Genomic DNA, 16558 nt, shown 5'->3' on the forward strand with positions numbered 1-16558 from the left:
TGGATCCTTCCATCGATGGGATCTTTCGCCAACATGTCAAACACCCGTTTATCAGTCAGTGTTATCTCCCTTTGCCTATGCCTTCTAGCCACCCCACAAATGGTAGGGTCTACTTTCCCGTGGTAAAAGCACAGACCTTGTAGTGGGGAAACAGCCGATATGAAGTGGACGGATCTCATGGTCAAGCCTGTGAGAGAGCAGTAAAGACTTAGCAAGATCCCCGTCAATATATACTACTATGTCTGTCCGTGTGTATTTGTGCTTGTATATGTATACACAGAAGCAGATAAAAACTTTTTCCTTATATTATTATATATATTTCTTATATTATTAACAACGGCAATGAGATACTTCAGCGACACTGCGGTGTCCTATTCCCGCACCCGCGCACAGTCCTCTTCCGCGCGGCGGGCATACAGGACCGTCGTGTTTTTAATTTTTTTTTATAATTTATTTACTTTTTTTTTTTTTTTTTTTTTTTTTGGCGTTTAGAGCGCTTTTTTTAGTAAAGAAATCGCTAAGTTACGATAGCTTGGGTATTTCTGAACACAGTTACTTCCCTTGTAAAGGGAGGATACTCTGTCTTGACTGAATTATCGTCAATTTCCCAGAGTAACCTTTCTTTTCCCTTGAAAAAAAAAATGGCCAGACGATATAGGAGAAATTCAGTCTAGTTCCTCGGATTTTCAGAATTCTGGCATCATTTGTGAATTTTTATGGACAAGAACAATGTGTGTGCATTTCTTTTTGCTTTTCAAAGATCAAAATTTGTTCCTATAAGTCATCTTTTTGTTAGACTTCGTGTAGAGTGACAACTTCTGTAACCACGTGTAGAAAAAAATTCTACTTCATCTACCCGATTCTGTATGGATTACAATAATAAAAGTGAGCTCGCAAGCAAGTATCAAGTAGGATTGTTCAAATTTTACACATTTTGATCTATCATTTTCAAATCGAATTATTCTTCTAGCTCTTTTAGTTATTTTTTTTATAATTTTTTGAAAATCGGTCAAATTCGTGTGTACCGGTGTGTCGAACGGCCTGTAGCCTTACGTGTCACATTAAATTTTAAGAACATTTTAAGCCCTCATTACTTCAGTAAGGAATTAATATATAATATTTTCGATAAGTACATGTTCGTGGATGATTTGACTTTTTTTAACCCGTCTTTTTTTTAAAGAAACCACGCGCACACACACTTACACACACACTTATACACACACACACACACACATTTTTCAAAGTCCATTTAGAAACTACATCGCAGGCATTTGGAAGAATCGGATTTTATTAGTTATTTACGCTGTTTATCAATTTCTGTTTCATTTCTCTTATTTTTTTTTTTTTTAATTTACTTCAGCATAAATGATGAATGTTTTTATCTTTTTTCAAAAAATCCTTTTTATTACCTAAATTAAACGAAACAAAGAGAACAAAGCTGTTTAAAATACTGGTTTTTAAAATAATTAGAGGAAAATGGATATTTTCCATCGTTCTTTCTATAAATACAACGACTAAAGGATTGTTTTCCACACTATCATCAGTTAAACTGTCAGCGGTCTGCAAAGCTTTTGATAAAGTGATTCAGAAACACTGTGTACCTGTAGGTTAGGAGACATGTAAAGAATAAATTCCTACAAACATTACAGTCATCACCGTCGTCATCATCAACATCACCTGGAGGAAAGTGCAGGAAAGTATACGAAAGTGGTGGCCACAATAAATGGCGAATAGGTTTCCAGTAGCCAATGAGCAGGGATGGGGAGTAGCTGTAGCCTAGCTACAGCTACTGTAGCCGGCTACAAATTTTGTAGCTTGTAGCTTAGCCGGCTACAAATTAAAAAAAAGTAGCTTTTAGCCGTAGCTACATTTTAGAAAGTAGCTGTAGCTTGGCTACAGGTTGGCTACTTTCACGACTGTAGCACTCTAGTAGTGTACAAAGTATAATGTCTTTGGGTTGTAGATTTGCATCTATATTCCAGAATGTTCAGCAGGCAGCAATGTAAAAGATAGAATGTCTTTGCGCGAGGGAGGAAATGATGTTCAACAATGTAGCAATGTTCAAAGTAAAATGTCTTGTCTTTGCGCGAGGGAGGAAATGATGTTCAACAATGTAGCGATGTTCAAAAATGTCTTTATTGCGACGAAATAGAATGTCTGTGCTAGAATGTTCGAGGGGAGGGAGAATAAATAGCAGGGCTGACAGTGGTGTGGGACCTCTTTGTGAATTGGAGAGAGAGAGAAGTTAGGCCAGCTGCTGAGAAAAAGATACTGAATTAAAGAAAACTTCAGTGTGGAATTCAATCTCTGTGTTATTTCTGGTACGACAGCCACTCTACGTAGCCATTTGACGTGTTGGTTACACGACCATTCGTCGACAGCGTGTCAGCAAGACGACGACAGCCACTGCTCTCACTGCTCGGTGTCTTGACAGCCAGACACCCACGTGTCTCGCACGCTCAGTAACCGGAAGTACCGGGTCGTCCATGTGGCGGGAGCGATTTGAAAAACGAAGATGGACGTACCCATCAATTTCCAGCCTTATTTGAAATTTTTTTACATTTTGCGAAGCCACAAAATGTGGGTATAGTTTCAAATGCAAGAATTGTTGAGAGATTGTTCAGTCTGGCAGGACTTATCATGACAAAAGCTGCGGACTAGGGTGACAGACAGCAACTTCGAGGCCAAAGTTCTGGTCAAATTCAATTCCATGAAGGACTAAAAGAATGTAGATTTGTTTTAAGGTTACCGGTACACTCAAAAATTAAAATCCATATTTTAAATATCTTTAAGGGTTTTAAATATAGAGTAACAAAATAACATAAATATAGCACTTTAAAACTGTTTTTGAGTACCTAAAGTGAAAATTGTGACTTTAATCAACGTTTTTGTTTCAAAACGTACAAGCATTTAAAAAACAAATTACACAATACCATAAAGTCATATACCAAAGGTTTTTGGATTTTTTTGTAAACTAGAGGCACTGATAAGAAAACTGATACACAAGGCGTTTTGATATCTCAAGATTTCTAGGAGATATAAAAATCAGACATGGTACCCCCCGACTCAGTGTGAATGTGACAATTAAATATTTAGAAAATATTTAGAAAAATGTTAATTTTATCAAAAGTAATGTTTATACCATATTCTCAAATGCATCACTTTGTAGCTTATGCATTTCTAAACAAAATTGCAAAATTTTACTGCTGTAGCACAAGCCAATCTTGAGAAATATGTTTTTATAGTTTAGGACTGGATGTCAAAAACGACAAACAGAGAAATTCAAGCTTAAAGATTTAAAATAAATATATCTTGTATCAGATTAATCAGGGCTTCTGCTTACGCAAAAAATTGCGTACAGTACGCATTAAAAGTTCGATCCCCCTTCATCTCATGATTTACGTAACATTCAGAATCCACTGAATGTCACTGAGCTGAGGGCGCCACGTCTTGCCGAGGTTCGCTTTTCTACCTTGCACCAGTTTTTTTTATCCCAACTTTTATACTTTTAGCAACGTGCCACCTCTCGTTGATGTTTCTTACAACTCTAGTTCTCACTAACTTATTAATTGCCAGGTTGCGATCGAGAACTTCCTCTTGAATGATGGCATCTGAGGCATCCATACTTTCATACACCCTCTCCCATCCACCACCAGGTGCAGCTTATTTAACTTATTTCAAAGAAGTCGTTGACTGCGTGGTTAAATTCATTGCCCTAGAACGGAAAGAAAATGAGCAGCCCAAGTACAATGAGCATAAGCTCATCACAGATGCTTGCACAGACATCATGGCACAGAAATCTCATCATTTCTGACTAGACATTACAGTGCTTTGTGTGCCTGAAAGGCAGTTGAAAAAAGTATGTTGATTTGTTGATTTTTTTTTTTCACATTGTAAAGGGACCCCTTAGAGTTAGCCTGGGACCCCTTAGAAATCTGAAGAAGGGGTCCCTGGGACCCCAAAGAATTTAGCCTTAGCAGAAGCCCTGATCTCAGATCATTTTTGAAAAATATATTTCAGTGTTTATATGCTACATTTGACATCCTACTATATAATTAAAGTCTATTCTAGTATGCCAGGACTATACTTTTCACCCTATCAGCTTTTGGAAACAATTAGTTTGTGTTCCTTTCTTTGTTTTCAGTGTCAGTGTTAGAAAAAAAATGCCTTATGATCTGCTTGCCTAATTAGATTAAGCAGTGTTTTACTTATATTCCCATGCAAACTCATTTATTTCAATGGTCTGTTGTTCATTTGTCACAGTATTGATAAGAGGTTGACATTTTTCATCACCACATAACCTAACTTATTGAAAATTCCACCAGGTACCTGATACTTAAGCATCTGTTAGTTTTCATTTCTAAGTAATAGGGAACAAATAGTTATAGAAAACAAATGTTTATCGGAAAACTTATATAATTTCTTTTGTCACTAAAACAGGATGAGGAAAAAGATCCAGAATGTTTAATATAATCGTGAAATACGTGTACTTATTGTGTGAAAAAGGCCGGGGGAGGAAGGGGGCAAGGAATGAATGAAAGCATTTATGGATTCACTAAATAAAATTGTCGGTATATCCGCAGTTCTTCGTTTCATTATTATAATAAAAATTTTGTAAAGCAAGTAATAGTGTTTTGTGTGTATGTTTGATGTTTGTGTATGTTGCTACAGCCAGCTGGCTACAGCTAACTTGTTATAACATCACGCTTTTAAAAGTAGCCAAAAGAAGCTGGCTACATTTTAAAAGTAGCCCAAAGTAGCTGGCTACTTTTTGCAAAATTGTAGCTGTAGTGTAGCCGGCTACATTTTGAAAGAAAGTAGCTGTAGCCTAGCCGGCTACAAATTAAAAGTAGCTTGCCCATCCCTGCCAATGAGCGAAAAGATCTCAAAAGACATTGGTTGAAGCAGCCAATGCGTGAAAAGATCTCAAAAGACAGTGGCAGAAGCTCTACCATCAGGGTTGATGTTCACTTTGTATTTTAACAATGTCCTTTTATCGGAAAGATGTTCCATCACCATATAGAGGCTGCTTCTGCCACCTTCAGGACTAACATTCCTTTAGCTGCTGTTTAATGAAGTATAGCAGAATGCCTGAAGAATTTTCGTTTTATTTGGTTTTTAAAGTATAAAAGGTTGGTAAAATAAGTTTACAGACAAAATGAAAAACTATAAAGTAAAGGAGGAGATGTAAACAATAATTGACAATAAAATCAAATGATGTCAGCTCTTGCATACGCATATAAAATTACGTTTGTGTTCTTTTCTCTCTGTTGCTGTAAATGTGAAATGGAAGTTCGCATCACTCAACTAAAAAAAAAAAGTGCAAACACAAATGTTAGTAACTTTTAATAACAACAAAAACATCAGTAGACTTAAGTATGACATGGACTTTATTACAAGCTAGAAAATTCATTATAAAAAATTCATAACTAAATACTGAACAAACCTCGTAAAAGCTGTCTATGCTAGCATTTTTTCCATTATATTTTCCCCTTAAAGTACAGTGTGTGTGGGCGCGCGCGCGCGATTTGCTGATTTGAAGTGCCCAGGAGGGAGAAACTTTAGTTTTTGTCTACAATAGTTAATGGGTTTTATATATTTATGCATACAGTGGAACCTCGGTTAACGAACTTAATCCGTTCTGGAAAGTTGTTCGTTATCCGAAATGTTCGCTATCCGAAACAATTTTTTCCATAAGAAATAAGGGAAATAGATTTAATTGGTTCCCAGCCCCTTTTGACTCGCTAATATTTGAAAGTTACAGGCTATAAAGGTATTTGTTTTAATGAGAACAGTTATAATGCAATATAAATGGAGTTCAATAAACATAAAAACATTAACGAAAGCATTTAAACATCAGAAAACTTGCCGTTTTGACGGCGTGGTTGGAAGCAGCTGCGGGGAGGAAGGGGTGGAATTACTGCTTTGATTCCCCCTCCATGAGCACACGTGATATTATAAAATCGGGGGAGACTTCCTTTTGAGGTTCAAGGAAAAAACCTGTCCAGTGTCAGCTCCTTCTGCCTTTTTTGTAAAACTCTTCGGTAATACGACATCACATATCCGACAGACGCATGCCACCTTCATACTTTGAAATCATTTCCTTTTTCAATTCATTTGTTGGCCGCTTCCTTGTCATTACCTCACTACTATTAATTGCTCTTAATCTTCTTTGGAGCCATGATTGAGGATTGTCTTATTAAAATAAAGCACAACAATCACTAAATAAGAAGGATGCGCACAGATAAGGAACGACTGATGGTAACTGTGTCTCGAGCGCGAATGATGACATGCTGGTCGGTCACGTGTGCTTCACGTGGCTGTTCGTTATCCGAAATTGTGTTCGCTATCCGAGACAAACTTTTATCGAAATTTTTGTTCGTTAACCGAAATATTCGCTATCCGAGGCGTTCGCTAACCGAGGTTCCACTGTATTTGTAATATTACATATATACAATCTAACGTATATACGTAGGAATGTTAAGTGCGTGAGAGCAAATGTTTAAATTTGTGTTATTTTAAACAATGCATATTATTTTTAAACTGTTTTCGAAAAAATATACTCACAACTATATGGCACATGGGATGTTTTTCTACAGCATGCGGGGACATTTGTGAGGAAACAAATTCTTGTCAAACATGACATTTATGAAACAATTTTCTACGAAGCAAAATCTACAAGCTGAAAGAAAACTGATGAAAAAATAAAAGTAATGTTTATGGTAAAAATCTGCTAATCACTAGCAATTACAAGAGAACTGTATGGGATGTCTTCCCCGCTACTTGTCACTACTGGAGTTCTATGAACAAAATCACGATTGATATAGGGAGCAAGGGAGGCTATCGGAGCGCGATCAGCAGCTGGTTCCGGGTTGTCGGTCCTCGAAATCGCACGCCATGATGTTAGGATCATAGAACAAGTTGGAGGGACAATTCATCTCAGTGGCTTTGCCGGAGGCATCGCACTGGATGAACTTGCGATGGTTGCACGGGTGAGGATAGAAGTACTTGCCGGAGAGGACGGCTGTTGCGCACGGGTTGGAGGCGACGGGAGCTGCTGTCTTGGGGTAGTCACAGGTGAGAATGTTCTGGTTCCATTCTTGGGTGCTGGGGCAGGGCATCTGCCAGGCGTTGCCCCACTCGTCGCATTGTATGAATCTGTTTTATTAGAAAATTCGATATGAAAAAGAAGAGAAAGTGTTCGTTTGTGTGTGTCTGTCAGTCTGTGCAAACGTGTATACAATGTGCGCGCGCAGTTTGTTTGTTTGTTTCTTTCTTTCTTTCTTTCTTCTTTTTTTTTTCTTTGTTTGTTTGTTTGTTTGTTTCTTTCTTTCTTTCTTTCTTTGTTTCCTTGTTTCTTCGTTTGTTTCTTTGTTTGTTTGCTTCTTTGTTTCTTTGTTTGTTTCTTTCTTTGTTTTGCCCGACAACCTGCCTACGTAAAAATAACGAGATCGACAAATAATAGAGGGGTAAGATGAGAAGGGATGAAAAAGAATAAAATAACAAACATGCACATTCATACAAATGCAGGTGTTTAAAAACAAAGCCCAGATTATAAAACGTTCATTACTGCAGTCAGAATAGCTTGAAGGCAGACTATAGCAAAAGTCATTCACCAGTAATAAAATTCTGGGAGGAAGATTGGTGATAAAAAAATAACCTCTGACCTCGTTTTACTGGTTGGGTCGGCGTAGTAGAACAGCCCCGTCCTCAGATTTGCAGGCGTGCAGGGGTTATTGGCGGACAGTGTAGCCCCCGGGTGGTCTGAGCCCTTGTTGCCGCAGCTCAGAGCCTCGGAATCGAAGATTAGCCCTGAAGGGCACAGGGTGACGTATGGGTTGCCTATGGCGTCACACCTGATGAACTTGGTGGAGTCGTACGGGTAGGGGAAGACATCGCGGCCTTGGCTCAAGGCTTGCAGCGTGCAAGGGTTGTCGTACCCGACCTTATCTGAGTCAAACAACATGAAAATAGAGTAAAAAACAAGAAGATAATATATTATGACACTTGATATAAGTTTGTGTCTTATGTAAGAAACCTATTAAACAGCTGATGATGCTTTGTCAAAAAAGTATTTCAATAGAAGTATGTTGGGGGATTGATGTACTTAGACATTTTTACGATCGTTTATAAATTGCAGAAACTCAATCCTCTCAAAGTTTGTTACTGGATATCGTAGCTACCCACACTTAATGAACTTTTTTCTTTTTTTGTTTTTGTTTTTTTGCAGAGACGGAAAAGATACCAACCAAAATAAAAGAAATATGTGCATATAAGTATATTTAAATTTCAGCAAACCCATGGATGGAAGGAAGTGAGGAGAGAAAAGCTTACTGTTGCTGCTGCAGAATTTGCTGTATACGTCCTTCTGTTGAAGCAGGTCGCTGTCCGTGCACTTGCGACACACGCCGCTCTTGCAGCACGTGATCTCCCAGGCTAAAAATGCGAAAGTAGAACGTGATCAGTCACATGACACGTCGCTACTCATGCTCTCAGAGGCATTTAAACAAATACACAGTCTTTCTGTATCTCATTCTTAACTCAGATGTCCAACGGTGAGCCGGACACACGTGCTTTGGTGTCTCATGAGTACACACGAATTTACCCATCACTGAAATGGAAACCTCTCTAATTTTTGTTTACCTAAAATCAATTACAAAAGTATTTTCAACGAAACTTTTGCCTTTTTGTGTTTTATTGTTCTTTTTGTTTTGTTTAATATTATCCTTGTCTTTTTGTTCTTTTTTGTTTTTCATTTTTTGTTGTTGTTTTTTTAATTAGGAGTTTTTTTTATATAATTGTTAGTTTGTGTTTGTGTTTTGTCTGCTTTTGTTTTTCTTGTGCTTAGTTGAGTTTTATTTTGTGCTCTTCTTTTTATTTTCGTCTACTGCTTTGCTCAGTCTTTTTTTTTTTTTTTTAATTTATTGCTTGGAGTTGTCTAATTTTTTTCATTCCCGTTCCTATTTGTAATTTTACGTTAATTTTTTAAAAGATTATTTTTCTAGTTCTCTTTAATTTTTGATTCTTACTACCTTTGCTCCTCCTTCAATATCCTGACACCAAAAAGAATTGCATAGATACCCTCAACTTCTGAAATAACAAGTTAGACAACACAGACCCCAAGCACACGAGCAGGACCACCAACTCACGCTTGTCCACAACGGAAACAGTGTAGCTGAAGTTGGAGCATTTCTGAAGATCCGCAATGGACGTGGGCAGCTCCTTGCCGACCACTGTGATGTACACCTGCCGGCCATCCTCCAGCACTGATGACGTCAGGTAGGCCGGCCGGCCGTCCTCTGCGGTGTAGTGCTCAGAGAAGAGGGCGGAGCTGGGGCGCGGGTTGGTGAAGGAGACGTAGATGTCCAGCGTCCCGCACCGCACGTCAAAACCCTGTTGGAGGCAAAACAAGAAGCTAGCATTCATTAGAGATGCTGTCATCACCAGCTCGATACTTGAAAGACCGAAATTTAAATGCCAAATGTGAAATGACCAAATAGGCATAGGTCCACATATAACAGGAAGACTGTTGAGCATTGTAGCCACAGGTCCAACAAGGTTTGAACCAACATGTTTGGCTTTAAAGTGCAGTGAATTTACAGTTAGCTTATTGCGCTTTTACAGCAGGATACAACTAATGATTTTTTTTTCACAGCCTGTAAAACATTTCTCTAGGTCTTAAGACCCTTTTATATCAATCTTAACAATTGAAATATAACGGCTAAAGAAGAAAATAAGAAAACAAGGAGGCTTACTATTGTTTTTGTAGGTCCAATGATGCTAGTATTGACAGAAATGGTATACGGCTCTGTGGTGCTTTGCGACACGTTAGTTGGAGCTGTGAGAACTTTTGGGGCTGCAACATGGAGTTTGTATATTAATTTCAAATAAATGTTTAATATTACAATCCTTAAACATATGCTACGTCGGTTTGAATTACAATATTAAAGTGAAAAAGCTGAAAGTTTTAAATATAGTAAAGTCGACAATCGATGTCGATAAACATTTTTAAATGGTTCCAGGTACCCGGTGATGCTGTATCTAAAATATGAGGACGAACAAGGATTACAGTCAACGTTTCGGAAGATAATAAAGAGGAGGGATAACACTTACCCTGACAAGTGCTGCGCTTGATTTCATAAATAATGCTGTTGATGAGAGAGAAGTCAGTGAGGGTGAACACGTGACTACAGACCGGCTGCGAGGCGATGGCCTGCAACTCCGAAAGCCTGTAGTTTCCGATGCCAAGAGCAAACACGACCACACCTGACTCCTGTAAACAAAATGTCTTTATTATTTGTGGGAATGCTTCTGCTTCACCTACTGGATTGGCTAGGCATGTTAACCGATACTCCTATACCAGCTCTTTCAATATATGTAGCCTTTTTTCATGTGTGTTTAACCTTCTTCTAGGCGTGGTAATGTTTGTACTGACAAGCCAGGAACAGCTAGTGGAGAATATTCACTCAAATTATGGGTATATATGTAGAATAAATGTTTGTATTCTTGAAGAATTTAACCAGTCTTTATTTTTATCAACTTTCTAAAGAGTAAAATTATAGTAAAAGAAAATAATGTCTGTGATGTGCTTATTTGTACTTAAGCTAGATTTTTGCAGGTTAGTATACTTACTTTAAGAAGATTTGCGGCAGCAACTGTTTCGGTGAAGCTGTCGGACTGTCCGTCTGTGATCAGCACGGCCACATGTCTGGATTCATTTCTCGCCATCGGGAAGACTGATGTGCGAACTGTGTTCAGTGCCTTGGCTGTGTTTGTCCCTCCATAAGCTTAGAAAGAACAGCCATGATGAGTCAACTGTCATAAGGGCAGATAACTTACCACCACTTCAGTTGCTGTTGTTATAATAACAAGAACAAAAAGTAATAATAACATACAGAATAATAAAATATTCAGGCAAGCCAGTGTGTTTATTTTTGACCAAAACAAGTTCTTCACTCACTTCTGACGATTCTTTTAATGGCCGAGACGACCTGAGCCTTGGTGCTGTAATCGTCGAACAAGAACCTGACGGTGGTGGAAGAGTCGAAGGTAGTCAAAGATAACTTTGTAGTGTAAGGTACATTCATGGACTCCGCGAAGCTCGCTGTCCAATTGAGACTGAGTCCGAAGTCCTTCTCATTCACACTACTCGAGCTGTCGTGGATAAAGGCCACATCCATAGGATTGCTGCAGTCTGTAAAGTTAGAAAAAAAATGACTTTCGGTTAGTCATTGATCTTCGGAATATTGTACTTATAGCTTAAACAGACTTAATAACATTCTTCTGAAAAAAACAGGAACTAAAATATAAAAAAAAGATAATCAGAGCTCTTAAAAAAAATCCAATCGCTATATGATTGTGATCAGCTCCATACAACGATCTATTCATTTTAAACAAATTTCAAACGACTTTCATTTTTTTCTACTGCAATAGGGAGTTGAGGGCGAGAAACCTACAGCAAAACTAATTCGTGAAATCGTTTGTTCAAGTATTTAAAAATCTTTGGCTTAAATCAATTCACTCGAACAGTGTGATGCGGCCTCTAGTACTGACACCTTATTATTATCTAAAGACTTGATGAATGTTTAACTTTACAGTAAAAGCAGGTGGCCCACTTTAGAGGCTAAGTACTGGCTCGCAAATATTTGTTCATAGTAACACATATAGATCCCTTCATTGTTTAGTGAGGCTTAAACGATCTGAAATAACTGCTAAAAGAGAAAATGTTGGCCATTTGCCATTTTCAACACCATAAGAAAATTCTATCCCTACCGCAATATTGGTTCATGGGTCTGCTAGATGGGCTCAACGCACCTTTAAGGCATCAGTTATAATCTTCCTCTATGTTTATGAACGGTCGATAGTAAAGCAGTAAATAAATAATAAAGCAGTAAATTATATTTGTTACCTTGACTATAACGTCTCGGTTAATTTTGTCTCGGGAAGAAACCAAATATTGTGGTATAGACCGTTCGCTATTTTGTTTTGAATTTATCATTTTACACGTATGAAGAAATTAGCTTTTTTTTTTTTTTTTTGGTATTGATGTTATTGTTTTATAAAATTACATCGGCCGGCACGGTGCAGGGGGAAGATAAAGTCTTCTCACTCTCTCACGATCTTTTTTTCTCTCCTTTCTTGTCTCTCTCTTCTGGTTTCTCTCACACACACACACACACAATCTCTCTCCCTATATACACCTTTTTATTAAAACACAAGTTGTTGACCACAGTACTTGGTAAAACTGTAGCTTATGTTTTATTATAGTTGAAATCTATTAAATAATATTTGTGTCTCAAGAAAATTCGACTCCTGAAATATTTATTTCCCGTCGTTAACAAACATACCGCCCCATAAAATAAAAAAAATTCTATTACCAATTGTTTCTTTTACATGTTCAACATCTTTCTCCTTTTGCCTTAGGATATTTTCATGCTCTGTCATAAGTTTCGCTTTTCGTTGTGTTTTTTTTTATTTTATATATTAAAAAATGCAGCTTTCTTCAGCGCTGACTTTTAATACTTTGTGCACACAATGTCGATTGAGCTGGGTGTTTGTTGTGGGGTAGGCAGTGGGTGCTCGAGTTCGGTGGGGTAGGTGCATGTTGGGTGCGCGCCAGGTTGGTGGAAGTGGGTAGTGGGTGTTTGTGCGCGCCTGGGTGTGTATGTGAGGGCAATGAGTGGGTGGGTCCTGCAGGAGTGTATTGGGAGGGGGTGGATTGCCTGTTGTCGGGGAAGGAGAATGAATAATAACATGCAGGCCTCCGCGTATGTTTAGATCGCAGTTGTGTTTTGTATCATGTTGTGCTGATCGCTTCTTGATGTTACAGACATGTTCATAAGAATGAAAACCCTGAGATCATTGTCACCATGAGGTACAATGGTCTCCTTAAAATGATGAATTTAGGATTTAGCAATACGCATCACATAAGTGGTAAAAACTTTGTGTCCGAAAAAAAAATTGTAAAACAAACACCGATAAATTTTAGTAGTCTGGCTTTTATGATATATACATTTAGGGGTTTGTGAAAAATTCTAGAAATTTTTAGCTCTTTTTTCAACAAAGACAGGTTTGTTTTGCAGCATAATTCTATTGAGTGGACAATACATCGCATTACTTACCGAATTGCGTGGCATTTGCAGACTTCTCTATGAAGATAGATTGAGGTTGTCCAGGGCGATAATATGTTGACCAGATAGCGGCTTGGCTCTGTGGATGTTCAGTGTAATAAAGTTTATTCCACCATATCAAGGAGTCAAGCAAAAGATTGATTTTTGAAATTGCAGTGTGTAGACTGCAGGTGTGAACTTCACAGGATAAATGCTTACTTTATTACATATATATGTATAAAACTTTTACCACTTATCATGAACACTCATTATTTAAGTTTGATTATAAGAAAGCCAATGGAGACAAGAGCATTTATGCCCTCAATATCATTCATTTGTGTACACAGGTGTATTTGCATGTGCGTTTCACTGGTGTCTTACAACATCAAAGTATAAGTGCTTGACATAAAGTGTTTATCACTCCAAGGTGAAAGGTGAAAGGCCTTGACATAAACTGTTTATCAGTCACAGGTGAAAGAGTGTACGCAGGATGTTGACAACAAGTCGTACAATTCGAAAAGCAAAAAGTCACAAAGAGACTACAAATCGTTTGCTGTCAAGTTGTCAACAGTTCTTATCTTGCAAACTCTTCCCTCTCTGCTGTTAGAAGTATACAATTCTACAATTAAACAGGAAGTACATAAACCATCCAACACAAAGTCGTGTAACTAAAGCACTGGCTTATGTCTTGTCCTCTGATCATTTTATTAAACATCTAGCGCAATTTCTGAATGAAAAGAATTACATTCTTACTTCAACGTCGGCGGGAAAGCTGGAGTTGTAGTTTTATATAAGTAAGAGCCGCGCTACCCCGATACAGAGGTTACGCAGATTGAGTAGCGACCTGTTGCAGTGATGTTGAAGGGCGGCTGCTGATGATGATGCAGTAGCTTTGAACTCCAGTGCACGTGACTGTGGCATGAACATTTTGGCTGTCAACCTAGACAAAGACATTAATCATGATGGAGAGAGATGAGAGAAACGGAGAGAAATATTTTAAATCTCATTCCACAAACCAGAAACGACAGGTAAATGTTTACTTGGGAAGTTGAAACACTTACAGTCATGGTCCTACTCAACATAGGCACAGAAGCTCAGTGAAATTCTCAGAAATTACATCATCTTTAAATGACATTTTTAGTTTGCTATCATTCTGCACACACAATTGACAATGATCAGTGATATGTCTAGAACATGCCTAGGCAGTTTTTAGAAACGAAATCCAACGACATATCTCACTCACATCATATCTACCTGTAAGAAGAAAGAAACTTCCAGCAATTACTAGTTTTCAGTATACACAACCTGCCAGATTCCGCCATATAGCCAGCTCGTATGTCTTGGGATCCAAACGTCTCCCGACTCAAGCTGAGCCAGACGTCGCAAGAAAGGCGGATGGCTCGGAGAAGATGCAATGTCAGTGACAACCAAAAAGTATCTGCTATGAAGGATGCGGTAAACCCACCGATATCAGAATGAGATCTATTTTCCAGCTCAAAGGCTTAACAGTAACACTCGATTTCTTCTTCTAATATAAATGAAATTTTTTTTTTTTTTTTTGCTAGTTTGTATAAATGTAGATGTATACCATAGATATAGATATTGTGTATGCCTGTCAATAAATAATTTTGTGACCTAAATGAAAAACAGCACTTGCCCCAGACGTCCGCGTGTCTCTAGACTTTTAAATACTTTATAGTATGTCCAATGTCCAAAATCAACAGCCATTACATAATCTTTTTCATCTTTGTTAAAAGATAACTTGATGATATTGTGTGTGTGTGTGTGTGTGTGTGTGTGTGTGTGTGTGTGTGTGTGTGTGTGTGTGTGTGTGTGTGTGTGTGTGTGTGTGTGTGTGTGTGTGTGTTTTATGCGCTCGAACGCGTGTGTGTGTGTCCTTACTTTGACCGAATAAGGTCAACGACAGCGTCAACAACGTCACTTCCTTTGGTCTCGGGGACACGCGTGGAATCCACTTGCGCTGTTGCCGGCGTTATTACAGTAACCGCCAGCACCGTGGCCAGCAGAATAAAGAGCGCCATCTTCCGGGTTCTCGAGAGAACTCTAAAATAGATATAAAGGTAAAAAATTTTCAACAGTTTTCGATAAGTAAATTAAATTTTTTTTCAACCACGCCTTACATCCGCCCACCGGTGCTCGTCTGTACAACGCGTGGTCCCTGTTATCAACGTCCTGACTTCACGTCTACGTCTCCATGTTTGGTGTGACAGGGGCAGTCAAATAAACATTACCGCTTACCTTCCCCCCATCCTCAGTTTGTCCAATGTACTCAAAAGATTGTTCTCTGTAAACACTTATTTAGGCCAGTGCAGTGAAGTACAAGTAAATAAACAGAAAGTTTATCTGTGGACATAGGTCGGTGGCACAATGTTATCGACGATAACGACCTTTGTCACGAGTGGTTCCTGTATCTTCTCACGACTACTTTAACATAGATTCGCATAAAGGTTCTGCCAGTTCTAGAATCACATTAAAAACGATTGACCTTTCCCCCCGTTCTCGAATGCACCTTCAAGACAGGCCAGCAGGGTGCGTGCACTTCATCTTCTTCAGGTCAGAAGAGCAGAGTGAATTTTCTCCTTTCTCCTGATTTCTAATAATTCTGTTGTTTGTGATTCCCTAGCATCGAGCCATCGAGTGTGTGTTACTGTACTAGTAGTTTAAACAATAACTATAATGATCTTCTCTCATTACGACTGGGGAAATGAGTGTTTCATGCAGGTATTTGTGTGTTTGTGTGTGTGTTTCAAGCATGAGTGTGTCTGACCCACGGCTGTGCATACTTGTCTCGTCAGAAGAAGATACGCATAAGAACACAAACTCAATACAATTCAGATAAGCAGATAGGTAAACAAAGGAGAGCTAAAAAAAATTGTAACAGCCTTAAATTTATTGTTAAGGCTTCGAGTCCACTTCAACAGCTTTAAATTTAAAAAATACTTTAACTCATACAAAAATAAAAAAATAATAAAATGTTTAATCTAACATAACAGTAATTGCACATTGAACTATAATGATGCCACCAAAATATTAAAATATATTTCAAGCCTCGTAAAAGCCATATGCGCTGAGAAAGACTTGACTTTGTTGTGCCTCGGTAGACTATCACATGCATTTTGACAATGGAAGGGTTGTAGACTAAATGACTAATGGGCATTGTGACATAAAGATTTTAAAATTAAAAAAAAAACTAAAACACCTTATGAAGAAAGTAAAAATTGCATTAATTAATTCTACAAATCAGGCAGTGACCACTGGGAACAGCAAAAGCATTAAAATTCCGAGGCGAGAGAGAAAAAGATCAAGAGAATGGAATGGAGTACAAAATAATAATACAGACGAAGTGAGTAAGAGCTCTTATTATCAAAGAGCCTAGTAAGCATCAGCTACACACGGTTGTAAAACATTTTAAAAATTAGAAGAAAGAA

General features: G+C 38.1%; 2 protein-coding genes across 2 annotated transcripts in view; both read right to left on the reverse strand.

Annotated features, from left to right (window-relative positions):
- The window catches only part of LOC112562217, a 32702-nt gene that overhangs the window by 15995 nt on the left and 149 nt on the right, over positions 1 to 16558 (reverse strand). Inside the window, exon 2 of the mRNA XM_025235314.1 lies at positions 15012 to 15173. Coding sequence (XP_025091099.1) covers positions 15012 to 15151 — 140 coding nt within the window. The 5' untranslated portion in view covers positions 15152 to 15173. The remainder of the gene's footprint in view (positions 1 to 15011; positions 15174 to 16558) is intronic.
- LOC112562218 lies at positions 6552 to 13922 on the reverse strand. The gene is made up of 10 exons (XM_025235315.1): positions 13863 to 13922; positions 13122 to 13209; positions 10961 to 11194; positions 10633 to 10787; positions 10114 to 10273; positions 9756 to 9856; positions 9150 to 9393; positions 8335 to 8436; positions 7668 to 7950; positions 6552 to 7158 (listed from the first exon to the last, which is right to left on the reverse strand). The coding sequence occupies exons 3-10, from the start codon at positions 11178 to 11180 to the stop codon at positions 6855 to 6857; spliced, it is 1569 nt and encodes a 522-aa protein (XP_025091100.1). The 5' UTR covers positions 11181 to 11194; positions 13122 to 13209; positions 13863 to 13922; the 3' UTR covers positions 6552 to 6854.

This window comes from Pomacea canaliculata, linkage group LG4, assembly GCF_003073045.1.
Source record: "Pomacea canaliculata isolate SZHN2017 linkage group LG4, ASM307304v1, whole genome shotgun sequence".
Lineage (NCBI taxonomy): Eukaryota > Metazoa > Mollusca > Gastropoda > Architaenioglossa > Ampullariidae > Pomacea > Pomacea canaliculata.